The sequence below is a fragment of the Hemicordylus capensis genome, chromosome 3 (assembly GCF_027244095.1).
Source record: "Hemicordylus capensis ecotype Gifberg chromosome 3, rHemCap1.1.pri, whole genome shotgun sequence".
NCBI lineage: Eukaryota > Metazoa > Chordata > Lepidosauria > Squamata > Cordylidae > Hemicordylus > Hemicordylus capensis.
In genome coordinates, this window is record NC_069659.1 from 103,000,959 (window position 1) to 103,028,539 (window position 27,581).

Sequence of the window (27,581 nt, forward strand, 5' to 3'; positions counted from 1 at the left end):
GCTAAGATGGCGACATTAACCATAGGGCTGAAGTTGGCCAGAGCCAATGTGCATCGCCCATTCACACTTAGGTTGATTCTCTGTGATCAGCGAATCTTTAGTTTCCACAGTTGTGGCCCTTTAATTCCAATTATCTATCTTGTGTCTTCATTTGGGTTTGGGTGCAATGTCTTTCTCTCTCTCTCTCTCTCTCTCCTCCACCCGTTCTTTCTCTCATGTTTCATTTTTTTCTAACTTCTTTATATTCTTTTTTTTTTTACAGTAGCACATTGAATTCTCAAATCATAAATGAGCTGTTAGCAGTATCAGGCGGTGCCAATGAGACCCCATTCTAGAAAGAGCCAACTGAGCTTCCCAAGTTGACAACTCAGAGGTTAAACAACAGCTATTGTCAGAATACAGTGCTGCATTCAGAGGAACTGGGCATCATGAGAACATCATTTCCCATGATACCCAGCTTGTTCTGACACACTTCAGAAATAGAGAAATATCAAACATATTTGTTATACCTATGGTCTACATACAGCATGTATTTGAAATTCCATAATGCTTGGTAAGTAACATAAAGTGGAGGCAAACTGGTGGGATGGACCTGATTTGTGGCATCAAGTTTGCAAGCATCATGAAGGCTTTTGGCACTCTGTTGTCTACATGTTACATATGATCAGTCTGGACTTCATTAGAACTATCTCACAAATTATATCCATCACTGGAGGCATCAGAAACCTCCACAGTGCCTATGGTGGCTGCCTTGTTAATTGGTCTTGCAAAATTCCAGCATGGCCTGCTTTTCAACATAAATTATGCTGTAGAGTTTGAGACCTCAAATGCTCTGTTCAAATTTAGCTCTTTCCAGGGCCCCTTGTTCTGAATGTGGACTCCAGAAAATGTAATAAGTTATTCTGTTGGGCTATTAAATAGGTTTTATTAAATAGGTTATTGGAACTTATGACAATCTTTAGAAGCCCCTCATTCAAATCTATTGGAACAGGATCTGGCAACTTCTATAGTAGGCTTGACAGCACCTTCTTCTTCCAAACCCCAGTCCTCTCAGACACTCGACAGTGTTTTACAAGTTTCCGTTTGTAAATTACAAGTGTTAAATTATCACTTGAAGGTTGGTACACAAAACATTCTAATTACCAGTTTAGGCCTCCTCTCACCTGACTGTATATATCACTGTATAACAATTGAAACAGCCAGATAGTTTTTAAAAAGTAAGAAATCTATTCAACAAGTCCTTTACTGCCATTCGAACCAGATACTGCTACATTCTTTTAGGACTGTTCACCAGATTAGTGTCATGCCCTTACCTTTGGATAGTGAAGAGGAGGAGGAAGTTGGCAACTCTCCAACAGAGCAATAGGAGGAGAGTTCATTTGTAGGGCCGCAGGAAGAAACTGAGGCAGGCCAAGTTGAGGCTATAGCTTCCGGGGGCCCGTCAGAAGCTGCACAGGAGAAGTGGGATGCAGAGCCAAACCCAGAGCTAGAGAGCGTGAAAACAATAACATCCCAAAAATGGAGATATGAGCATTGTCGGTGACAGCTGGAAACAATCAGATGGAACAAGCGGCTGTATAACAAGTAAGATAAATGCTGAATCGTTGGCAGCTGATTGGAGGAGGAACCCAATTAGTCAAAGCACTATAAATCAAGGCCAGCAGGCACTGAACACTGCTGGAAGCAACAAGTCTCTTTGAGCCCACTATAGCTGAGCCTCCGACTCAGAGACCGGGGAGGACTTCAAGGAGCTGTCTCCGGCCTTGACAGCAACCTTGATTTGGACACCAAATGGACAGGCTCCTAACAATTATCAGTTCCAAATCTGCATGCATGTGAATTAATAACACATTGAATTGGCTCCTTACTGGACCTGTGAACCTCAACACTATAGCTAGAGATATAGAGTTACTAGTGGTGTTATAGAGATAGTTGTGTAGTACTCCTCTTGAGAATGTGATTCACATGTGACTTATAAGAATGATCCATTCTCTGCAAAAGCAGCATGACAACACATTTTGAATTGTCCTTGCAAACAATCACAATCTGTCTTGTGGAGGCATATATGGCACGCTAGAGCTATAAATTCTGTGCATCATCTCTGCTACAGACCGCCAAAGAGAGGCCCTGAACATGAAGCTCCTGATGAATATCCAACTCATTATGTAGAAAAATGAACATTTCATGGATTTCATATGCATCGAAGAACATTTGCTTCTCCTCTTAATATTTTGGCATTTCTTCCATTCACTTAGAATCTTTCCCTGAAAGATATTCTGTTAACCATTTTCACCATTTCAAACATATTATACTTTAATCAATACAATATAATGTACTGTGTTCTACAGTGTATCAATTTCATATTAGTAGATAAATGAAGAATTATTTACATTTTACATTTTAACTCTTGTTAATGTAACTTCTTGAACAATAATCCAAAGCTTCCTCTCGTGGTTTGTAGCAAACCACAGTTTTCTCTGTTGTCTGAATACCAGAAACTAAAGCTTGTATAAACCATAATTTAGTTAACTAAGAAGGATTTCAAGCTAGGAATAAACTATTATTTAATGTCCTTGTTTGCTAACTAATTATGGTTTGTACAAATAGTTTCCTGGGTAAGGATAACACAGGGAAATTGTAATTTGTTACTAACAATGCCTGACATCCTAACAAAGCACTTATAGAAGAGTGTTGCACTATGTAAACTAATAAACTAGTAAACTAAACTAATACTTGTGCTAGGTATGGAGCTTGTGTTCCAGACTAGTGTTGCACAACCACAAGCATCTTCAACAGTTGTGAAACCTGCAGCATGGCTCATCTATTTTTAAAGGAAACTTTAAACTTTTGCTCAATAATGCAATTCCACAAAACCCCATTGCTTTTAGTGCAACAGTGCAATCTTGCAGTAGTACAACTTTGTTAATTACGCAAGTACTTTATTAGTCAGGATGTCAATCAATGACGGGAAGCTGCAGGTCTCTTCCCCATACAAGGAAGGAAGGACAGGGGTGGTCATATGATCCCAAGACTCATTATCATTGAATCAGGCAAGTGAGCTGAAGACCTAGATTGTGCTAGTAGCAGTAGAGCTGATAACCAGAATAAGTAGGCAACCTCATCCATGGACCAAAGTAAACCCCTGCTGAGCAAAGAGACACCATTTAAAGTGGTGATTCTCTTAAAGTTAGCAGGGGGAAGCTACTGGCCCTATCCAGCCCCAGCACAGCATCCCTCTCTGTTGCTGGTATCTGCCTTATGTTTCTTTTTAGATTGTGAGTCCTTTGGGGACAGGGGATCGTTTTATTTTTATGTATTATTTATCTATGTAAACTGCTCTGTAAACTTTGGTTGAAGGGCAGTATATAAATATTTGTAGAAGTAGTAGTAATTTGAGCCCCTTTTAAGCGCAGATCTGATACTGATTGCTCCCATATTAGACACATGAAGTCCTAAATATGACAGATACTCTCTGCTAGTCTTCTGATAAATTAACAACAATATACAATATTTATGTGTATTATGTAAGTGTATATCTTTCCTTTTTAAGATGCAGTCCTGACAATCTAACTTGAAATCTTGAACCTGTTTTCAACTAACTATAGCTTTTCCAGACATTATGTTGTACGTGCATGCAGATGTCTGTACACATGTACATGCTTTTGTATGAATAACAGTACATGTGTTCAGTTCAGAAGTGAACCTGCGTACAGGCTCCCTCCAATGTAAGGTGAACATCAGAACTATGCTACTGTACATTTGTTGGACATAATATGCAAACAACTGTACATGCATACAAATCTGCATGCATGTACACTGTAAAGAGTGTACATGTGATGAACATAATATGTAGTAGCTTCTGTCACAACACTATATCAAAAAACTAGCATAAGTAACTGAATCTCCAGTTAAGGTATCAGAATCGTTATGAAAATGCACTCATGCCATTTCCTCACATAAGTATCCAACTATGACCTAGGCCTCACAAACAAACAGCAGATAAGGTGGTAAACCTGTGTTTAGATAGTACCACTTCAGACTGCAGATTGAGAGTAGACATGATGGAATGTTGCCTCATGGAAAATGATTCTGATACACAGAGCATGATTCTGACACACAGAGAATGTGAAGAAGGTTATACAGTGGTCCCTCGACTTACGAAGATAATCCGATCCGAACGCACGTTCGTAGGTCGGAATTTTCGTAAGTCGAAAAGCGCATCCACGGAGGTCTGGCACACTCGTAAGTCGAGGAAACCGCATCTAAAAATTCGTAGGTCGAGGAAGCCGCATCTAAACCGGCAAAGACTTCCGGTATTTTTTGTCGTTCGTATGTCGAAACCTTCGGATGTCGAGTGCTTCGTAAGTCGAGGGACCACTGTACTTTTCTCTGTGCTTCTGCATCAGGTAGCAGTATGGATTATTTTGATTTTGATACTCTACTTTTTTTCAAGCTGGATTGCATGGACTGATTTCCCCTTCCTTCTCCTTCTCATTTTCAGTTTACAATTTATGTTGGATTGTAGAGAAAAATTATTATGTAATAGTGTATCTGTGGTAAAAGCAGGCTCACATTTATGTTGCATAAGAATTGACACTCTGATTATTATCTTGTATTTCTACTGACAAGAAAGCAGCCATATTTTGTGTTTTTCTGTTCCTTTCTTCATTCATTGGCCGTATTCACACATAACAAATATATTATCATATGGGTCCAATGGAATACATCCATTGGACCTGTGAATTTGCTCCCAACCCAACCCACTCTCCTGTTTGCACCTGGACATAATGGAGAGTAGGGGTGTGCACGGAACCGCGGAGCTGCGGTCCGGCACTGGGGTGGGGGGTTCCAATAAGGACGGGGGGGGGCTTTACTTACCCCTCCCAACAAAGGCACCGTATTTTTTTGAGCAATCGGGCGGCAGGATATCTCCCTGCAGCCCGCTTCAATCCCCGCTCGGCGCGGCGCGGCTCCTCCTTTTGTATACAGAATCGGGCAGCAGGATAGCTCCCAGTCCCTGCTGCCCCTACAAAGCCCCGCTCGGCTGGCGGCCTCCCCCTTCAAGCCCCCTGCAGCCCCCAAGAAGACCCCTGCCGCCCCCTTCTTGCTAAATTTCTTGCCATTGCAAGAGGTTGGCAGGAGAACTCCCTGCCGTCCCCCTTTGCCGGCTGGGCTGCAAATGGCTTCTAGAAACATCCAACCCATCTTCCCGAACCAAAACCACCCCGTGTCCGGACCGGTCTGGAGGCCTTTAGAATGGCCTCCAAACCGGTCCATGCACATGACTAATGGAGAGGAGGCTCTCTACAGTAAGGGAGACTGCAGAGTATTACAGTCAGTGGAATTCAGAAATAGGGCGCAGCTACTCTAAACAAAATTCATGGGTTCTCTGGGAGTTTCATTTGATCTAGAAGTTGTCTAGGGTGGAGCAAGCAGCTCCTGAGTGAGACATCTGCCCTTATGTCCCTGTCTCCTGACCACTAGATTGACCTTTGGTCTCATGGAACTATGGTCCCTAAGAACATAAGAACAGCCCTGCTGGATCAGGCACAAGGCCCATCTAGTCCAGCATCCTGTTTCACACAGTGGCACACCAGATGCCTCTGGGGAGCCCACAGGCAAGAGGTATGTGCATGCCCTCTCTCCTACAGTTGCTCTCCTGCAACTGGTATTGAAAGGCACTGTACCTCTGAGGTTGGAGATGGCCTACAGTCACCAGACTAGTAGCCATTGATAGACCATTGATAGTCCACCATGAAACTGTCTAAGCCCCTTTAAAGCCATCCAAGCTTGTGGCCATCACCACATCTCATAGCATAGAATTCCATAGATTAATTATGCGGTTTGAAATAGTACTTCCTCTTGTCATTCCTACAGTTTCCAACCTTCAGTTTCATGATGTGACCTCTGGTTCTAGTGTTGTGAGAGAGGGAGAAAATTTTCTTTCTTTCTACCCTCTCCACTCCATGCATAATTTTATACACTTTGATCATGTCTCCCCTTAGTCACCTCTTTTCCAAGGTAAAGAGCCCCAGATGCTGTAGCCTAGCCTCATAAGGAAGGTGCTCCAGGCCCCGATCATTGTGGTTGCCCTCTTCTGCACCTTTTCCAGTTCTGCAACATCCTTCTTAAGATACGATGACCAAAGTTGTACACAGTACTCCAGATGTGGCCACACCATAGATTTCTATAAGGGCATTATAATATTAGCAGTTTTATTTTTAATCCCCTTCCTAATGATTCTTAGCATGGAATTAGTCTTTTTCACAGCTGCCGCACACTGATATGACACTTTCAATGAGTTGTCCACCACGACCCCAAGATCTCTCACCTGGTCAGTCACCGACAGCTCAGATCCCATCAGCATATATGTGAAGTTTGGGGTTTTTGCCCCTATATGCATCACTTTAAACTTGCTTACGCTGAATAACATATGCCAGAGATATTCATAGACTCAAGGAGACAGAATTTTAAAATGTATATATAAACAGTTTATTAACGTTCACGAAATTGGAGTGCCTCTGAACCACTCCACTTTTCAAGCTTAAAAGGCATAGGTGCTTCTGAACCACCGTTGCCTGAGAGCCACACTAGCTGCATAATTTTGGCAAGGCAAAGCAATATTCCTAATACAATAACTAGTAAGGCAGTAATAAAACAAACTAATTGCAAATCATCTTTCATAGTACACATTTCTTACATATAACATTCTGTCCTAAATACTCACTCCTAGTTGGGTCAAATCTGGCCAGGACTCGAGACAGTGAAATGCAGAGCAGGCACGGGATACTTGCAAAGTGGACCACAGCAATTGGGCACCCAAACACTTGGGGTTACGATGGAAAAGCTGAGGCCCAGAATAGGGGTTTGCACAAAACCAGTTTGCCTGGCTCATGTTGAATCAGAACTGGACTCAAACTGAACCAGACATGTTCAGTTTCATGGCACCAAAACACCCACCCCACTGGCCCAGCTCGAATTTGAGCTGGTTCAGGGGTTCTAAACTTAATTTTTAAAAAACTCACTGCCACAGGTCTGGCGGCCTCAGAGGTTGCTGGCACAGCTGGGGGGAGGGTCTCCTTATTCTCCCTCTCCCCTGCTGGCCTCCCCCCAGTCCTGCAAGGGCCATTTTGGCCCATTTTCAAACCATTCCAGTCCTTTTCCCAGAGCTGGTGGCCATTTTGGAGGCTGGATCATGACCCAGGCTGCACAAATAGGCAAGGAGCATGTGCAGTGACCTCCAAAATAGCCACCACCACCAGGGGAGGCCGGTAGGGGGAAAGAGAGATAATGAAGACCCCCCGTATCCTTTGAGGGTGTTGAGGCAACGTGGGTCTGGGGCGTGGGGTCCTTTCTCACAGGCCTCTGGTCTCTTCTCAGTTCTGACTTATCATCCTTCTGGGCAGCCTTGGATTGGCTAGACTGGGTCTGGAATGGGACGAGTCTCTGCAGGCTGGTCCTTTATTTCTTCACACTATCTGGTGTCCTTCAATGTGCCCCCACCCCAATCTGGTTCTGTTTCCATCTGGACTATAGTCCTTGAGATGTTTCCCTGGACAGACATTGTCTCAGATGTTTCCTCTTTGCCATCTGGACATCCTGGTGCCTCTCCCTCATACCTAGGCATTGCTGCTAGCCATCTGGGCTTTAGGTCTCTTTTGGATGGTCATCTATCCCAGCATGTTCACTTCTCTGTCTCTGGTTATAGTTCTTGTTTTTCACAGCTATCACTCAAAGTCTCCTCAATTCCTGGAATCTCCCTTGTCTGCTACTAGAAAACACCCAACTACCAGTTGGCCCATTTGCAAGTATGCATTCGGACATTCAGGTTTACGTTCCCTTCAACTCCAGTTTCCTGGAGTTGAAGGGAAATTTAAGTGCAAATTGGGCTTTTCTACATGGAGTTTATGTGCAAATTGGGCTTTCCCCTCTGCCATATTGATAGTAGGCCCCATAGTGTTAGCACAAATTGCAAATATCTCTTTTGAAATGGTTGCTTTTCCTTATCAAGGTCTTGCAGATGATGGACCTTTTAGATTCATTATTAGATACTTTCTCAAAAAAGATGGCTAATTGTTTTAAGTTCTCTCCTAGTGTAGCTTTACTTTACTCAGACAAATCCTCATTGGGAGAATTGTGCATTAAGCAGTATTGTTATGAGCTGTATGCAGGGGGGAGGATTATCTGAATGAGGTATGAGGAAGGTATGCATAAGTCAGTGTGTGAAGAGTGTGTACTTTGTAGATGTTAGCATGAATGGTACTGGAAGTGCGCTGTGTGCTAGTGAAGTAAGAGGGAATAGAAGCGAATTTACCTTACTCATGGTAAGGTTACCATGGGTAGGATGGAGCCTATCTCCAACAGCTATGCTTGTGTCTCATTCTGCTGGAAACAACAATTTGGGAGCTAACCTTTTGTACCTTTATCTTGAGTCTCCAAATATACTATATCTAAAATGTGATTCTGTGACTCTCTCAGTTGACTTCTGAAAAATTTAGCCCATATATAATATATAATTGCCCATAACTGTGGAGCATGGTAAAGGGGTGCAGAAAAATAAGCTACTCAGTTTCTCATTTCTCTCAGTTCTCACAGCCCTGCTGGATCTGGCCAAAGGCCCATCTAGTCTAGCATCCAGTTTCACACTGTGGCCCATCAGATCACTCAAACCTCAGAAGTGTGAGCACATTAGATGTCCCACTTAACAATGCATTTGCAAATGCTAAATCTCAGTCCTCACATACAATGGGTTGGTGCTGTGTCCTCTGCATAGTTCAGTGCTATAGAGAATCCCATGCAGCATTTTGCAGACTCATGAGTATGATGAGCCTGATCCACTTAGTAAAGTACAATCCTCTTTCTGTCTTTGATCATGAACACTGTCTGAATTAGGTAGCATCCAGGCCCTGGAAATGGTACACCAATGGCACACCATCTTCCACAAACGCATTGAGAGCTAGATTCTCATTGTACTTGCTATTTTGCACAGCTGTGTGTTTAAAGTGAATCAGCTACAGTCCCCAGTATTTTCTAGGTTTCTTGGTGGTTTTGTCATTTTTATACAATCTGGGACCCCTAGGAGGATCTCGAGCTTTAATGAATTGGTTTTAGTAATACAAATTCAGACATTTTTTGAGTGATGATACATAGTCTCCCCCCTCCGCCTCCACCCCAGCAGTTGTCACTGAATTTAGGTAGCATACAGTATGTATCAAGGAACTGTCTAGATACTGAAACTAAAATATTAACATATTCACTGAAGGATTTCCATAATATGATGATTGGGTTGTCTTTAGCGTTTGTAGGTCTCATTGAAAATCTAATTATATTTTTCAGTTTTAAACCTCTCTAAATTAGATTAGCAGTAGAAATTCACAACTAGCTCGGGGACCAGCAAAGAGAGAGGGTTTCATATACTTCTGGTTGGTATTTAAATACATTGTTTTTCCACAGGTGCTCTAAAATACTTTAAGAATGTATAACAGAGATATAGTATAGTTAATAAAACAGAAAGCCCTCAACAACAACCAAAGTACAGTAGTTTTGATGAATGAAAGCAGGTGTCATATATAAATGGAGGAAACAAAGCAAAAAGTGTACTTTTTGAAATGCATTGACAAAATGTACAACACAGTTACCAACCACAGCTCCCTCTTTTGTCATATCTGAACGGGGTGGACTATACAATAAACTTTCTCTGTGCCGTATACAATGATTTGATTGCTGAAGGAAACATCTGCTCAGCAGTTTATCTCTGTGGTAGGTTCCAAATGATGTCATCCTTCCTCTCCCCCACTAAGTTCATTTTTATGTTTGAGCCTGTGTTGTGCCATTTTGTGCTGAGGAATAATTATAAGCCTTCTGTGTCCTACTGTGAGTATGCCACTTCAGCACCACAATTAGCAACAGATAAGTTTGAAAAAGGCAGGAAATAGTATTCATACTTTAATGACATGGTAAGGATGCCTCTGAGGAGGAGACCATGATTCAAACCATGATCTAAACATGGGGTCCCAAATGTTTTAGACCCAAGGGCTTGTTTGTTTTAGAACCAAGGAACATTGCCTTTGTTTATGACCTGTCACTTTTGGTAGGCATAACGCACAATTCATCATTCCTTTGTGCCATATTACCTACAGAGCAATAGTGACTCACCCACTCACTACACCTATTGGTGGGGTTTTATCTACTATTTGAGATTGGCTGATCCTAAAGCTATTCTGGAAAGTACCATAGGTAACCATTTTGAGTTCATAACAGAGACACAGACAAAGCATATACCTATATTTGAAAAGATATATCGTGAAAATAGTGAAATGTCCAAGAGCACATGAAAATAACTACATAGACTTTACAAAAAATAGCCAGTGGCTGGCAGCCTGACTTAATTTACTTGATAAATTCCCATTGAAATACAAGTTAACCATGCCTAATTTGCCCTTTTAATTTCAATAGGGCTTCCTTGAGTAGGAATGTCAGTCAGTGACTACAGATGCAAGCGTAATGCCATCAGCAGTTCCTTTCCAGTTCCTTTAAAGAAGGATGCCAAATTCAGCCATCTTAAATGGTGAATGAGAGAATCCTGTGTCTAGTTAATAAAGCCAAGCAAAGCTGCACAGTACTGCAGGCTAACTTTCAATAGATCATAGACAGGGAGCTGTTCTGCTGCGGACAAAACCCTGACCCTTAATGAGGTTGTGTATTATTCATAGCATAGCATTAGGACATTATTCACAGCTACTACAATTTTATGATCTTGTATAAGTATCATGTATCCAGTGGCCTATGCTGCAGAAAACAATTCACAAGCAAGAGATACCACTTGCGCACGTGCATTACTTTGTAATTTGGCAAAGGAAGATGATGAAGTAAAAAATGAAGTGGGGTGGGAGGGGGTGGGAAGAGGTTATTTATTTATCAGTCTAAAACATTTATATAGCACCTATTCTATGCTCGTGACAGCTCACAATGAAACAACATATTAAGAAATCTTACAACAAAGCATCAGTAAAAACATTATAGCAATCACATCCTATTGTAGAAAGCAGAGGTTGGCAGCCTTGGCTCTCCAACTGTTGTTGAACTACAACTCTCATCATCGCCAGCCAAAATAAATTGTGATTGGGGTTGATGAGAGTTGTATGCAATAACAGCTGGAGAGCCAAAGGTTGCCTATCCTGGTATAGAGGATGAAATGGTCCTCTGTTCACATGATCCAGAATACGTATGTATGGAGGAGCTTGGGAATTTCAGAAGCTGAATTCCAATAATTAATTTTCAGTTTGAAGGGTTTTTAAAATGTTGCCTTAAAGCAAGATTTATTGGTGGTGTCTCAGATTTTATTTGGTGGTGACCAACCCAAGTATGACCTTTGCCAGGAGATAGACAGAGGAACTGTGATGCAATCCTTCTAGAACTCTCAGCAGTTTTTGATACCATCTGCCATGGTATCCTTCTAGGTCATCTTTCTGAGTTGGGACTTGGGGGCATGGATATGCAATGGCACTGCTCCCACCTGGAGGGTTGTACTCAGAAGGTTGTGCCTGCTCCATCCCTTGGCCTTTGACCTATGTGGTGCCACAGGGATCAATTCTGTCTCCTATACTGTTTAACATCTACATGAAACTAATGGGCAAGGTCATATGTAGTATGAGCTATGGTATCATTAGTATGCAGATGACACCCAGCTGTACCTGTCATTTAAGTCAGCAGATACAAGGGGGGCAGTGGATATTCTGAACTGAGCTTTGGAGGCTGTTCTGGGCTGGATGGAGGCAAACAACCTGAAACTATAACACAGATAACACAGATGTGCTCTGGGTTGGTAAAACTGATTCTACGATTAGTGATATAAATCTGATCTCGGACAAGGTCACACTCCCCCAAAAGACAAAGGCCACAGCTTGGGGGTGCTTATGGACCTGACACTGTTCTTGGAGGTGCAAGTGGTGGCGGTGTGCAGAAGTGCTTTTTACCAGCTATGGCTGATATGCCAGCTGTGACCCTACTTAGAGTAGTTGGACCTGACCTCAGTCACTCATGTTTTGTTGACATCCAGATTGGACTACTGCAATGCGCTCTACATGGGGCTGCACTTGGATGGTCCAAAAGCTTCAGCTGGCCCAGAATGCTGCTGCAAGAATGCTCATGGGCGCAAGGCACTTCATGAATTTTACACCCATTGTACAACACCTTTACTGGCTACCAGTCTGCTTCCGGGCTAGATTCAAGGTGCTAGTTTTGGCCTTTAAACCCCTACACAGCTTAGGCCTGGAGTGCCTGTTGGACCACATTTGCTCTTATGAACGTGCCAGGCCTTCTGTTCGACATCTCAGGCCATGTTCATGACCTTCCATTAATGGAGATCCAGTTGGTGGGAATGAGAGACAGTGCCTTGTCAGTGACACAGAGAGCAATTCAGCAATCCCGGAAGAGCTTTGCCATGCTCCCTCCCTTAGTGCTATTAACAAGCAATTATTTCATTAATTTAATAAAAATGTAATTAAATTATTAGATATTTATACCACCAGATGGCTCTAGACAGTTTGCAAATATAACAGATTTAAAAACAAATTGTTTAATAAATAATTAGAGACACATTTTTTTAGATAGTATGGTTAATGTTTTATCTGCTGCTTATAGCTGGTAGGTTGAGTAGTGTTTAGCTTTTCCCTTATAGCTTTTAATTTGAAACCTTTAAAATGTGTAACTTTTTAAAATGAGTAATTTTAAAAATTTTATTCTTTTATATTGTTTTACATCATAACTATTGTAATAATGTTGTGAGCCTCCCCAAGCAGTAGTATACTGGAGAGGTGGAGTATAAATATTTTAAATAAATAATTTGTGCTTAACCTCTATTTTGGGAATTGGCTGTTTGACCTATTTGTGGCATCAGACTTTGCCTTAAAATTGTAAACCCTTTAAAATGCCAAATGTATGCTATATACATGATGAACTTTTCTTTTTTAGGTTTCTCTACAGCGTATGAATTTTTGTATGAAATTGAGTTTGATTCTGAAAGAGTCGAATCTCAGCTAAAGCCTGCAATAGCTGTAAATTTGGTGAGCAAAGATCGGGATCTGAAAACAGGAATTGTGACCTTGGTGTTCAATATTGTGTTTGCACCTAACAAACCAATGAGGTATGTGTATGACTAGCAATGGTTGGAGAATATCAACTGTGATAATTTCTGAAGATCATTGTCATCAGTTCAGTAATTCTTTATGAGTACAGGAATTTGGATTGGGTCATGGAGCTCCCTGTCTGCAAAAGCATCCATATTGGTTTAATGCAAATAACAGTTCTGTGCATGCAAAGTGCCTGGAACTGCCTGCTCTATGAAATGCCCAGGGAAACCTGATTGTACTAGAGCAGCATGGCATGTACACAGGGCACAGCATCAGGAGCAAGGAGTAGAAAATTACTGTCCTCTCATCCTTTCTTGCCACTACTTTTCTTGTGAAAATGGCCAAATATGGTCCTTTTGATACCAGTGGGCATGCATTGGGTAGCTATGGCTCTGCTAGGAGTGTCAATCTAAGCAGGGTTGAGTTGACCTGAAAATGTGCTGCTGTTCATTATATGAAAGATATGTTGGCCTCTCCATCACTGTGTGGGGAAAAACACTGGAGAATAGTGAAGGAAATAAATCTGGGAGACTTTGCACTTGGACTTGAACTTGAGAGAGAGAGAGAGAGATTCAGATTCTGCCATAGCCAGAGACTTATTAGATGGTCTTGGGCAGATCATTGTCACTCATCCTCAGTTCCACAGTAGTATTGTCAAGATGAAAAGTATCTCAAAGGCACTTTTAATAGAGCAATTCAGTAGAAAGAAAAAGAATATTCACCCTTCCTACTTACTTACTGCTTCCATAGGAATAAAATCCAATCTCCAGTGAAGTCTGTGAAAGTTGTCATTGACTTTAATGACAGGATTTTACATTTCTTTGGAAACTAGAACTTAAATCACATCTCAATTACCAGGCTGTCATATTGTTGTCATACTGTAAACAGTTTTCCTTTCAGCAGTATGATAAATCAAGGTGTCACTACCAAAATCAAGACTGCTGCCCAAATGTAAGTGGAAGGTGAATTAAACTGCACCAATTAGTTTGGTTCTTCATTTCATACAAAATCGCATAAGAAAATAATATGATATTTAGCTGACAGCCTGTTCCAAAGTAAGAATGAATATACCATCTTGCCTAAAAATAATACCTACAATCCAATTTACAACCAGCCATGAAATAAATTATGCTATAGTTCTACAGGAATAACGGTTTGCATTGCAACTTGGACATTGATTTATTTGACTTACATTTCATTATGCTTTCCATTGTAATGAATATTTTAAACTTAATTTTGAAGGAACCCAGCAACATTGCTGGTCCAGTGCAGCACAGGAGGCATTTGGAAGTTTCCAATAGTGTTTGTTGCCACTGAACCAGAAGTGGATGATGTCCTCAATATTGAAGCAGCTGGTTTAAACAAGGAATCTGTAATTAGCTTTAGGCTTACAAGCAAAACAAGGTAAGAATATTAAAGGGGAAAGTCTGTTGCTCTTTTTGAGAATGAAATGTTGTTTTGAATGAAGTTGCGGCTGCTTAGGAGGAGAAGGAAGGGAGCAGTATGGAACTAGCCCATAAGGCTGATGATAGTAACTTTTTTCTAACTCTCAGTATGCAAATAGATCCCAATATTTGTGGAAACAATGCAGTCTTGAGGCTACAAAACATGGACAATTTAACAGACACTGATGCTCTAGAGCCATAGAACATTTCCAGAATCTCAGCATGAACACAGCAACAGAAATGGCATCAGATGGATTCCCTTTCTAGGTCGTTATGGCAATATAGCTATCAACAGTCTATTATTCAGCTTAATCATCCTGAATAAAATAGTAATGGGTGCATAGTTCATAGACTATCAGGATAGAAAAATAAGATTGTTGGTATGGTTACTTGTGCCTAGGACATTTTGCTTTTGGCAGGGGCAGCGGGGGGAGATGTTTTTGGTCTGTATTTGTATTATGAAATGAGATTCAGGCTCCACCCCACCCACACATAAACCCCAGTCAAACAAAATGCATTGTTTTGTTGAAAATATTACATCACAGGAAGTGAATCAAGGCAAGTGATAAAGAACAAATCAAGGACATTTCTCTCTCTTTTGAATGTAATGATGGAAATGGGAGTGAAATATGTTTTTTAGTCCAAGGCCCAATGTCTAAATTACTCTCATTCCATGTTAAATTTTGGCAAATGTTAATAATTATCATTTATATAAAGGTACAGGAAAAAAATAGTATTGCTGAAGCTGAGCTGGTGTAGAAAGTGCATGGATGGAAGACCTCTAGAAGTCCTATGTAGCTTTCCAAAGGAAGGCCTGGATTTAATACTATAAATAAATATATGATAGAAAATTTTAGCACTTTCAACTTAATATATTTGTGGGAACAAAGAAGCTTTCATAATTTTAAAATTGCATTTTCAGTGCATGCTCAGTTAAGTGTTTTGAAAAGAGAGAGAGAAAGAGAAATGAAATCTTCACATCCTCACTTTCAAAGGATGTCCTTGGCCCTGATTGATTTTCTAAAAAGAGCTCACCTCACATCTGTGTATCTCAGATGGACAGTTGTTACAGCTATCTCATGGCTGTCAGAGGAGAGGATTCTTCAAAACATGGCAACGCTTTCTGTCACAAAGCTGAAGTTATCAGGTTCAGTAGAATAGGCTGTTTTAGAGTACAAAAGTAAAGCAATTGCACTGGCAATGCTATAATCTGCAGGTAGGTGTTTGATAGTAGTGAAGAGATCTAATGTTCTCAGAAAAGGTATAATAAAGTCTGAATCATTATAGTTATATAGAAAGAGGGCTGATGATGCAAGTTTGACTCAGCCTTTTCAAGTCAGGGAAAACAGAAAATAACCTTATTGCAATTGGAAAGTATCCCCCCCACCCTTTCCTTATTATTTCTGCTCTCTGGTGAACATTGTCAATTATTTTGAAAGCCCCTCCTTTCCCCCTTCATTCCCCCCCTTCATTCTTTTCAGAGTAACAGGACAATTTTGCCTTTTGCAGATACAGGTAAAGAACTCTGGTCTGGTTGGCCTTTTGATTACGACTCTAAAGTGCACAGAGGTCAGGAAATTCTTAGCTTAGCCAGTGGAAGCTTGGTGTGAAGCCATTTTAGAGTTTAGACCCAATGGAGTGAAATTGTTGCCATGCCAGTCTTAAAGAACAGCTCTCCAAGGACCAAACTAGATGTAATGTTATTGTGGTGTTTCGCCCTGTAAATGTAAATAGAAGCCCTAGTGGGTACAGTATGGTTTAGGACCCCGGTGGGAGAAGGTAGGCTTTAAATATCATGATTTATATTTGCCCGGGGCGGGGGTGGGGGAGGCTCTCATCCCTTCCAGGCCAAATAGCAACCATGATGGTCCTTGATCTAGATTGGGACCATGATGGAGACAAATGGTTAAATATCCCAAACAAGTTCTTTTAGTAAGAACTAATCAGCCTACGTTCCTTTCACTGTCTCTACACCTGGACTAAATCTGGTGCGAATTGAGGTCCACAAGTTAGATCTTTTGTGCCTCAAATGTTCATGCGTCCAACATCTTGGATCGGGGTGGGTGACATCATCACAAACTACACCACTGGGGCATCCCTATGTGTCCATTCAGCTGTAGCAAATTTGGTTCAAATAGGTTAGACAGTCCTCAAGTTAGTGCACTTGCGCCTCAGATGTTCATGTGTCTGCCATCTTGGATCAGGGTGGATGACATCACCACAAACTACACCACTGAGGTGTCCCTGTGTGTCACTTACTACAACTGTACCTAATTTGGTTCAAATCAGTTAAACAGTCCACAAGTTAGCCCACTTGTGCCTCAAATGTTCATGCATCCGCCATCTGGGATTGGGATAGATGGCATCATCACAAACTACATACTGAGGTGTCCCTAAGCTGCAGCAAATTTGGTTCAAATTGATTAAGCGGTTCACAAGCTAGGCCACTTGCGCCTCAAATGTTCACGTGTCCGTCATCTTGAATCATCATCATCATCATCATCATCATCATCATCATCGTCAGTGTAGATGACATCATCACAATCTGTGCCATTGAGGTGTTCCTGCCTGTCACTCACTGCAACAGTACCCAATTTGGTTCAAATGAGTTAGGCAGTCCACAAATTAGCCTGCTTGTGCTTCAGATGTTCTCATGGCTTCCATTTTGAATTGGAGTGGATGATATCATCAGACACCACACCATTAGGGTTGTTTGGCTTATGGCCGCAAATAAAATGGTGATGATGATGAAGATGATGATGACAACACACCATTAGGGCATCCCTATATGTATCTCAGCTGTAGCAAATTTGGTTCAAATCGATTAGGTGGTTCACAAGTTAGCCCACTTGCACCTTAAAAGTTTACGTGTCTGCCATCTTGAATCATTGTGAATGACATCATCACAAACTATGCCATTGAGGTGTCCCTACAACTGTACTCAATTTGGTTCATATTGGTCCAGATGTTGTGAAGTTGATAGGGGGACACAAACAGAATGCCAGGTGATCTCATAAGCCTACTGGAAAGTAAGCTAAAAATGAGTATGAGAAAAGGTTGAAGGGATTAGGTATGTTTCATCAGGACGAGAGAAGACTGAGGGGGCACACAATCACACTCTTCAAATAATAAAAGTGCTGTCACATAGAAGAGGGCAAATACCTGTTCTCTGCTCCCCAGAGGGCAGGACTAGATCTAATGGGCTTAAGTTACAAGAGAGCATTTCAGAGAAACTTCTTAATAGTAAGAACAGTTTGAATATGGAACCAGTTACCTAGGTGGGCTGTCCTTTTTGCTGGCATTAAAATCATATGAGGTTTTATGGACTTTTACAGGACCTTTAAGTAGAGGCTTGGAAAGCTGTTTGCTGGGCATGCTCTAGGTCTTGATTCACTGCATTGAGCAGAGAGTTGGACTAGATGGCCTAAGTGCTCCAACTCTACGAATCTAACTCAATCTTACTTTGAGTATACATGTTTAGGATAAAGCTGTCAGTGAGTTAAACATGCTTTATGAGTGAAGCTCTGTTTTCACTCAATCTTTTCACTAAATGTTGAAATCTTCTTGACAATATCTTTCTGAGTTCAGCCCAGATGTATCCGTATTTTTTTAAAATTAACAATGGATTTGAGTTGCAGAATAGATTACTATTATGTCCATGGCAACAAGTGTTGGCAGACATCCTGACTAAATTGCTTGATGGAAGTTCCACTGAAGTTAAGTAGTCCTTTAGAGTAACTCCTGAGTAGTACTGTTGAGTAACCTAATCTGGATACCAGTTGTTCTTGTTTAGTACAAATCATATGTTATATCAGTGGTTCCCAAACTGGGAGCCTCCAGATGTTGCTGAACTACAGCTCCCATCATCCCCAGCTGTGGCTCCCAGTTTGGGAACCACTGTGTTGTGTTTTGTCTCAAATGAGGAAGAATCCTAGAAGTTTCTCAGGGAGGTAAGACTATTTCACAGTTGAACATTTCTGAGATGTATCTTAGTCCATCAGAAACGTTTTCTCCCAGGACCCCAATTCACTAGGACAGAGAGAAGATTCACAGAAAAAGAGAGATTGAATTAGAAACAGGCAGCTGGGAGTTGGAAGCATGATGGTGACAAACACACATTCTGGGTAGAGCTGGAAGAGAAAGGTAACAATAATTGAGACTTCTGAATGAAGAGAGTGGAGGAATGATCAGAAGAGGCCTAAGCATTTAAAGGACAGCAGGGTATTTTCTTCATGTTGCCTTGGGCAGGTAAACTTTATCTGATACTTCTATGGACAGTCTTCTGATATAATCTCTTTTGCCAATAACAGCCTCCCCTTAAAAATAAAGTTCCATTAGATGCTGAATGGGGTACCTATGTAACTTAAGTTACTGCCAGGCTTTGAGAAGGAGTGGCGGTAGGCGGAGGGAGTTTGAGATGAGAAGATAGCCCCCAGTGAGGACTATAGTTGTGTCTTTTTGCATACTGAAGGGCAAAATGGGAGCCATAGCAGGAATTTCCATGTTCAGGTTTTCTTCTTTTACTTAGGCCTGTTCTTCTGTTTCTGCTAGAATGTCTTTAGCTAAATAAATCTACCCTCTTATGATTTTAATGCCAGAAAAAAACGGTGGACTCATACTTGTGAACTGTTTTACCCACAAATGGAATTCCTTCCTTGAATCAGCCTTTTTGTTTCAAAACAAGAGTTGGGTATATCCCCTGCTAAGTGGACAAAGAGGCACCTTTTACCGTGGTGATTCTCTTTATTTAGCAGGGGGAGAGTAACTGGCCCTATCCACACCCAGCACAGTACTTCCAGTGACTATTGCTGGTGTCTATCTTGTGGGTTTTTTTAAGAATGTGAGTCCTTTGGGGACAGGGAGCCATCTTATTTATTTATTATTTCTCTGTGTAAACCGCCCTGAGCCATTTTTGGAAGGGCGGTATAGAAATCGAATTAATAATAATTATAATAATAATATAATCTTTAGATTTGTCTGTCATTATGGCACTTGTTGCTACCAGTTTGACAAACAGAAATCAATCCATTGCTCATTTTGAGACTTTCTAGTATGTTTCAATCTACTGTTGCAGTAATATGTGTGTCCATATGTATGTATTTGATGAATATTTATCGTGCTTTTATTAAAACTCAAAAGCAGCTTACAGGTAAAACATAAAATCGGATCACCAGCCTTTCTCTGGGAAACCCAGGACTCTCCCTTCCTTTTCACAAAAAGTAAATTAGGTAATGATTCATTGACTTTGTGCCCTACGTTTGGCTGTATTGTTTTGATTCCTGTTCTAAAATTAAGAATGAACATTTTGTACTTCTGCCTGTCAAATCTCTTAAGAAAATTACAAACAAATAAGAAAAACAAACATTAAAACCCCTGTGCTCCATTTCTTCTGCCAATCTGAAACATAATTCTAGTTTTGTTCCTGTATTTAATTAAATTACCAGTGTGCCAGAATTATGTATGCTGTGAGCAAATGCATTAATTAAGCTAGTTCTTCACATTTATATTATATTTGTGTTCTCCGATGTCATTCACTTGGATATGGGATGAATTTATCTGGGGATCTCTTATGTAACAGCTTTTACACAGCACAAATTAGTTCCGAACTCTGCTTTGTTCAGAGGTTACCATTGAAATATTATAAATCTTGATTATCTTTTATAGCAGGGTTATTCAAAAACTTACTGTGCTTTTAGCTGTGTGATGTATTTGACAAATTAAAACAATGGTTAATGATGGAGCTGTTATGAAAGAAAAATAGCTCACCCATGTCTGTAACTTAGGTTTCCTTGATACTAAAAATTACAATTTTTCTCTCTCCAAAAGTATGAATAGTGATCTGGGAGCACCAAAGTAATATATTTTATATCAGCCTCTGGCTGGGATAACTAACAGTGTAACAAATCTTTGTGTCATACAGAGGTTTGGATTTTTCTCTCCAAAGGTGTAGTGGGGTCATCCATAGAGCTGAAATCTCTTCTGGTGTTTAAACTTCATGCCCAAGAGTGATTGATTAAACCCAGGTTTCTTGTGGACAGGTACATAATGTAATCAATGATGATAAATGATGGGCCCTTTATTTCCTGTCGTTATGTCATCTTTTTTGAGAAGTGTCTATCAACTACCTTGTGCTTGTCATATAAAACTTTACCACTGTAAATTATCTCATGGTAACAAGTCTTCCTTGAAACACACAAATAGCAAATTGTGGTTAAAAAAAACCAAACCTCACCAGCAGTGACTTTAGTAACATCTGCTTCTAGAAATACAATCATTATTTTAGAAGGCTAGTTTTCTATTGAATTGCAAATAACATGTATTGCAAATATCATGTATTATTTTTCTGAAATTAGGATGCCTTTAGGTATATAATTATGAAATTAAAGTCCATAGAGAAATATAATGATTTTATGTATACAGTCTATGTGGGGTTTTTTTCTATCAATGAAATATTCCAGTGACTGCAACTCTCATGGAGAATTACATTTTGAAATAAAGATTGCTAGGTGCTGCGTTATATGCAGAAAACTGAAAATCATGTCCATTCAGAAAACTGAAAATTAACACCAGTGGGCTAACCGATAAGAGAATATGTGGCTGAGGACACACACACACTAACTCACAGAATAGTGACTCACTGATTTTACTGGAATGAATTAAAATTGTTTATTCAGGCATTAAGTCTTTTACAGAGAAAATAAGGGAAAATTAAACAAAGTATGCTTGGAAAAGAAAGAAATTTGCAATATAACTATGCAGTTAAATAAAACTCCCTCCCTCCTCCTGCTATGATTACTTATAAACTCTACTTGTTCCCAGCAATAGACAATATCTACCAGTCCAAGCTGAGGAGTCTCTAAAAGGCTCAGAAGTTAAAAGTGCTCTATTAATATTACAAAAATGATACAGCAAAAATAAAGGTTTGGCTAAAAAGGGAAGAGCAAAGAAAGGTGGAGAGAGAACCTCTCAAATCATCATCATCATCATCATCATCATCATCATCATCATCATCCACAATGCCACTGTTGCTGAACTGTTTCAAAATCAAAACCAGACAACCTCCCCTTTGCCTTCACCTCAAAAACCCAAATGCCGTTTAACAGAAAAGCAACAAGAACTAAAGCAAAAAATAACTGAGCACATGAAACAAACAACCACCAGGGTTCGACTTCCAGCTCTAAAAACAGTTGCCAAAAAACAACTTGCTCAGGCATTAAAAGATATAAATCCTGCACTTGCAGAAATAACAACCAATCATTTGCAAGAAACAAACCAACTAATGTACAGTGCAGCAACAACAACAACACAAGAGCTGGGATATAAGATCAATGGACCTGTCAAAAAAGAAAGTAGTATATCACCTAAATGGAAGATTAGATTAGATTAGAAAATAAAATCTCCAAGCTTAGATCAGATGCTAGTAAATTGAAAGATATGAAGGACAAGAAGCTGAAGAATGAAAACACCAAACGGTATCTGATCCAAAAATACCACCTCGATTCAAGGAAAATTAGAGAAGTCCTGGAAATAATAAAGCAGCAAATAACAGCAGTGTCAAAGAAGATTAGCAGATACACAACACAGGCAGAATCTCCAATTCCAGTCGAATCAAAGACGTTTCTACCAAAGCATAGAAGGAGAAACTGCAAGAAACCTAGAAATAAAGAAGAAACAGTGCAATTCTAGGGGAAATTATGGGACAATCCAATAGATTATAATAAAAAAGCAGGCTGGATGAAAGAGGTCAAAAAAGAAGAAAAAGAAATAGAAAAAATAACAAAATACAAAGATCTACAAATTGAAATTGAAAGGATGTGGCAGAAAAAGACCAAAGTAATCCCAGTGGTAATTGGCGCCCTGGGTGCAGTTCCAAAAGACCTTGAAGAGCACCTCAACACCATAGGGGCCACAGAAATCACCATCAGCCAATTATAAAAAGCAGCTTTACTGGGAACATCCTATATTCTGCGACGATATCTATAACAACAGCAACAACATTGACAATAAAATTCAGCCATCCCAGGTCCTTGGGAAGGACTTGATGTCTGGATAAAACAAACCAGTCAATAACACCTGTCTGACTGTGTAAATAAATAATATAATAATAATTCGATTTCTATACCGCCCTTCCAAAAATGGCTCAGTGCGGATGAAGCTTCTCTTCATCCAGAAAGATAAAAAAAGGAAAAGAACAAACAAAAGCCAAAAGGCCCCAGAGACCCTGCAAAAGGGATTCCCTCAATGTACTAGGCTTCCAGCCTTTATACCTTAGCCAACGTTTCAGGCCTTCCATTGATTGAATTCTCCCTTAGCAAACAGTAGCCCAGCCATCTTCATATCCATTATTAAGATACGTTCTGTATTGAATAATGACAACTCAGGGCATTTTCAAATACTGTTCTTTATTTTGTTCTCAAATTTTCCGTTGTGGATACACAAATATGTTCAGATTGAGACAAACATTGTATCAAGGTTGGTTATGTGAACCCTTTGATCCTCCTATGTTAGCTTATGTTCTGTTATGTTATATAGCAACAAGATTGTCAAGATATTTCCACTGGCTTCCATGGAAACGTCCCTATACCAGTTTTAACCAATTCAAAAAGCAGCATAGTCTTCTCACTCCATCAAACTGCTGACTTGGCTTAAAAGCAAATAATGGCTCTGAATTGTCAGTTCTTGACTCTGGCTACCTAAGATGGATCCTTACAGGTCAAGTTGTCTTCTAGGCACATTTGGGTAAAATTACTACCTCATCTTCAAGTACCATGTGTTATAGCAGACAACAGTAATTGAAACAAAAATTTCTTTGAGACCTCAGATGGCCAGTTCCCCTTGCTGACATCTTCTATGAAAAACTAATGTAATTTGAACTGGCTGTAATCCAAAAGCCTTGACTACACTTTCAGCAGCATGTAAAGAATGTGGACAGCCTATAATAATGTTTGGCAAAAATTTTTGCAATAAATACTTTGTGATCACATGTGGCTTCAAGTGCCAAGAATAGTTCAATTGTAACCATCACAAACTGTTATAAAATAACTATAGTAGGATTTCCTTCCCAGGATTTTTCTTTTCAGTCTGGGGGTGGGGGAAGCATGGAAGTTAAGGAAAACATTCAGCTGTGCTCAGTGGTGTAAGTAGGGGAGGGGGGCCATGTTCACCCCTCTCCATGGAGACCCCTCAGAGTAAGGGAGATAAAGAAAATAGGGAGGAGTGGAACTGAGGGGCCCTCAAGAGCTCCCCCCCACCGGGTTCTTTGAACCCATCTACTCAATTATAGCTACACCCCTGGCTGTGCTATTACAGTGTCAGGTAGCAATAGATATCTGTTTTAGCATGTGCCACTTAACTCATGTACATTTTGTTAGGGTCAGCAGGTCTACTCAGTATTTTCACCCATTCCCTAAAGACAAGTTGCACTTATTTTCTCCTTGAAAGATGAATGCTGCAGGAGATCTAGAAGGGGGGCATATTGTCATTCAGAATTCCTTGATTATTGAAAAATTGCAATCACAGAAGTGGTCTTGGAGTCAGGTGTGCTGTTGGACCTGCCTGCATTGAGAGAATTGCTCTGATTTTGCCCCTAACCACCTTGGTATTTGCAGACAGGGGAACTGAAAGGAGAATTGCATTCTCTAGACCAGTGCTGCTCAACTTCAGCCCTCCTGCAGATGTTGGCCTACAACTCCCGTAATCCCTGGCTGTTGGCCACTGTGGCTGGCGATTATGGGAGTTGTAATCCAAAAATAGCTGGGTGGCCTAGGTTGAGCAGGCCTGCTCTAGATTCTCCTTCTTACTGCAGGCATCAATTTGTCCCAAACTACAGGAATATTGTCACCAACATTGGTTTCATGCATAGTAAGTTTCTGCACTGTTTTTGAAACTCTGTTTCCCACAGTGGCCCACCAGATGCCTCTGGGAAGCCCACAGGCAAGAGATGAATGCATTCCCTCTTGTATACTGGTAGAATAAAGTAAAGTGTGCCGTCGAGTCGATTTCGACTCCTGGCGCCCACAGACCCCTTTGGTTTTCTTTGGTAGAATACAGGAGGGGTTTACCATTGCCTCCTCCCGCGTAGTATGAGATGATGCCCTTCAGCATCTTCCTATATCACTGCTGCCCGTTATAGTACCAGCGGGGATTTGAACTGGCAACCTTCTGCTTGTTAGTCAAGCATTTTCCCACTGCACCATTAGGTGGCTTATATTGGAAGAATAGAGGTGAATTTTTAGTCAGAATTAGATCAACATCTTTCCTAAGATGTCCTAATCTAAATGTGTTTTAGATTCCTGAAACTGAAGTTTGACTTCTTGGTGTTACTATGTGACTGTGTGTCCGTGTGTGCATGTGCTCGTGTGTGTGTTTACTGTACCCTTCCCTTTCCATTGAAGTCTCCAACCTGGACTCTTTCAGGGAGAGAGAGACCTAGTAGATTTAACCAATCAATCTTTATAGATATGGTCCAAGGCCAGTCAAATAGATATAACAGAATATGCCTCCCTCCTGCTTAACCATGCAAGGGAACAACCCATAGTTACAGTAGCGCTTTCAATCAGGAGGAGAAATGAAGATCTCACATTAGAACAACCCTGTTGTTGTTGTTGTTGTTGTTGGCCATTCCTGTACTCTTCTGCAAGTGTTTCTTAAAGCTCTCAGTATAGTATGGCTTAGAAAACCAACTAACAGAATGCACAGCTATATGACAGTATTCATGTTTAATTGCTGATCTCTTGTATAGCAATTATTTAGGGCTACCATTGTGTGGTGACAAATGTTGAATGAAATATTTTTTTCTCTGCTGTTCATTAGGTACCCAGAGCCTTACACAGCATATTTCCTACCAAGCAGTGATCCAGAATTTGTTGTATCACCTCAAGCTGGGGAACTTCTTCCACTTGACTCTGCAGGAACCCTCATCACTGTTGGATTCAAGCCTAGTATGTACAGCAAGAAACATAAAGCAACGCTAGTAATACAGGTGAGCCCTAACAATGTGATTCTTGAGGGGGCTTTGTTGTAGTAAGCTCATGGACTTAAGGATTTTGATCCTAGAAGAAATGCTATAAAAAGATTCCTCCTGCTCCTAGATTTTGCTGCTAGGGAATCAAAACAGTAGTGAAATTGGCTGGGTTTTGCTGTAAGAAAAGCACCTGAATACGAATTTTTGTTTTTGGTTGCACCAGCCTTTCTTGCTAACTTTGCTGATTTTTTAAAAAGTTTATGCCCTAGTATGCAAGCAGAGCTGCACCAAGGTAATTTGGGAGCCTGTCTCCCCCAGTGGTTCCCCCGCTACACCAGTGGTTCCCAACCTGGGTTCATCCAAATGTTGCTGAACTATAAATTGTAGCTGAGGATGATGGGAGTTGTAGCTCAGCAACATCTGGAGGAACCTTGAGGGCCCAAACAGCAACTGAGCAACTGAACTCACAACCAAACAAGTATATTTATGCAAATGTGCATCAGTAGAAACATTTCAACACACAGCATATTCCCAAGTCCCCAACCCCCAGCATGAGAACTCCTTACTGTACCACCCCCACACAAAAGCACCCAGAAAACAGATGATAACAGTAGAAGCAACAGATCTCTCTTGAAGAGCACTCACACTCTCCCCCCCCCCCCAACACACACACACACCCCACTCCAAGACCCCAACCCACAGCATAACATGAGAACTCAGTTGATTCAGTTTACCTTTTGTTGTTCTCACTCACACATTGGTGGTCTGGGTGTGTGTAGATGGCAACCCACCCAGCAAGGGAGGCATATACTAGCTGGCTTACTGCAGGTATGCATGCGTGCCTGCTGGCCGCCACACTGCTGCCTCTCCTGTCACTGGTTGCCACTGCCGCAGAGCCTCTGAGTGCAACAGGAGAGTCAGAAAGTCAGTGACTCCGTGGTTGCTGTGGCTGCCTGCCTGGCTCCTCCCGGGGCCACAGAGAACACTCAGCCAGGCTCAACTGGAGCCCTGCTGCTACCTCGCCGCATGCTCCGCTCCACCTTGCACTGGCTTGTGCGACGCGTGCATTGTGTGCTTGCTCACTCTGCACAGTGGCTGGCTGCAGCCGCTTTCAGCACAGTCGTGTACTTGGCCGGCCAGCACAACTCAGGCCGGGAGCAGCACAGCCACCCCGCCCCCCGAGACATTTTAAAGAGAATTGAGGAGGGGGCCCAGGGGTGTGTGGGGGATTGGACTTCCGCCTGGAAGTCCAATGGAATGGTACCCCTGTATGCCAGAAATGTAGTTTTAAATCAGTGCAGGGAATATGGACAAGAAATAAATTGTTTCTGTGTATCCTGTTTAATCATTGCATTATTGGAAGGAAGGAAGAAAAACCCTCAAAAGTATCCTGGCAGGCTATTTATAGGATTAAGGATTTTTGTATAGAACTTTTATTTTCCTTCTAGATTTTGAGCGTCTTTCCTCAGTTTTCATAGGATCATGCTGTGCTAGCTCAATTCTTTCAGCAATGGTGATCATAACTTCTATATAGATTATCTTACAATTAGCCACACCATTGGCCTCCCAAGCTTCACACTGTCTATTTTAACTGGCAGCAGTTCTCCAGGGTCTTAGAGGCAGGTGGTTGTTTATCTCCTTTTAACTGGAAATGCTGGAGACTGAACCTGGGGCCTTTTGCATACAAAATAGGTGCTCTGCAATTGAACTATGGCCCTCCCCTAAAACACCATTGTTTCCCCTCCAAAAGAACTCCAAAGTCAAATACGAGTTTTACTCTTAAGTCAGACCAAATGTTTTTGTTATTACCCACACCCATTGTATTATGTGTTACTTTAAGATCCAGTATATTTAGCTTGGGCAAATTGGTTTAGAGACCCTGAATTTAAATCTAAATGTCTAGCTGTTCATCAAGCAGGGGTATCCTTCACCAGGCTCCCAGAAAACGCCCAGAGCTATGATTTGCTCTACTATAGAAGGGTTACGTACAGAGTCAAGCCTTGGCAATCCCTCTGCCTATGTTAAGGATGACTATCCAGGCCC

General features: G+C 41.0%; 1 protein-coding gene across 3 annotated transcripts in view; it reads left to right on the forward strand.

Moving 5' to 3' along the window:
- Positions 1-27,581, forward strand: part of CFAP47 (cilia and flagella associated protein 47) — a 503,999-nt gene that overhangs the window by 461,895 nt on the left and 14,523 nt on the right. For all 3 annotated transcript variants that reach the window (XM_053311021.1, XM_053311022.1, XM_053311023.1), the window contains 3 exons: positions 12,973-13,144; positions 14,373-14,534; positions 25,388-25,556. In XM_053311021.1, the coding sequence (XP_053166996.1) occupies positions 12,973-13,144; positions 14,373-14,534; positions 25,388-25,556 (503 nt within the window). The remainder of the gene's footprint in view (positions 1-12,972; positions 13,145-14,372; positions 14,535-25,387; positions 25,557-27,581) is intronic.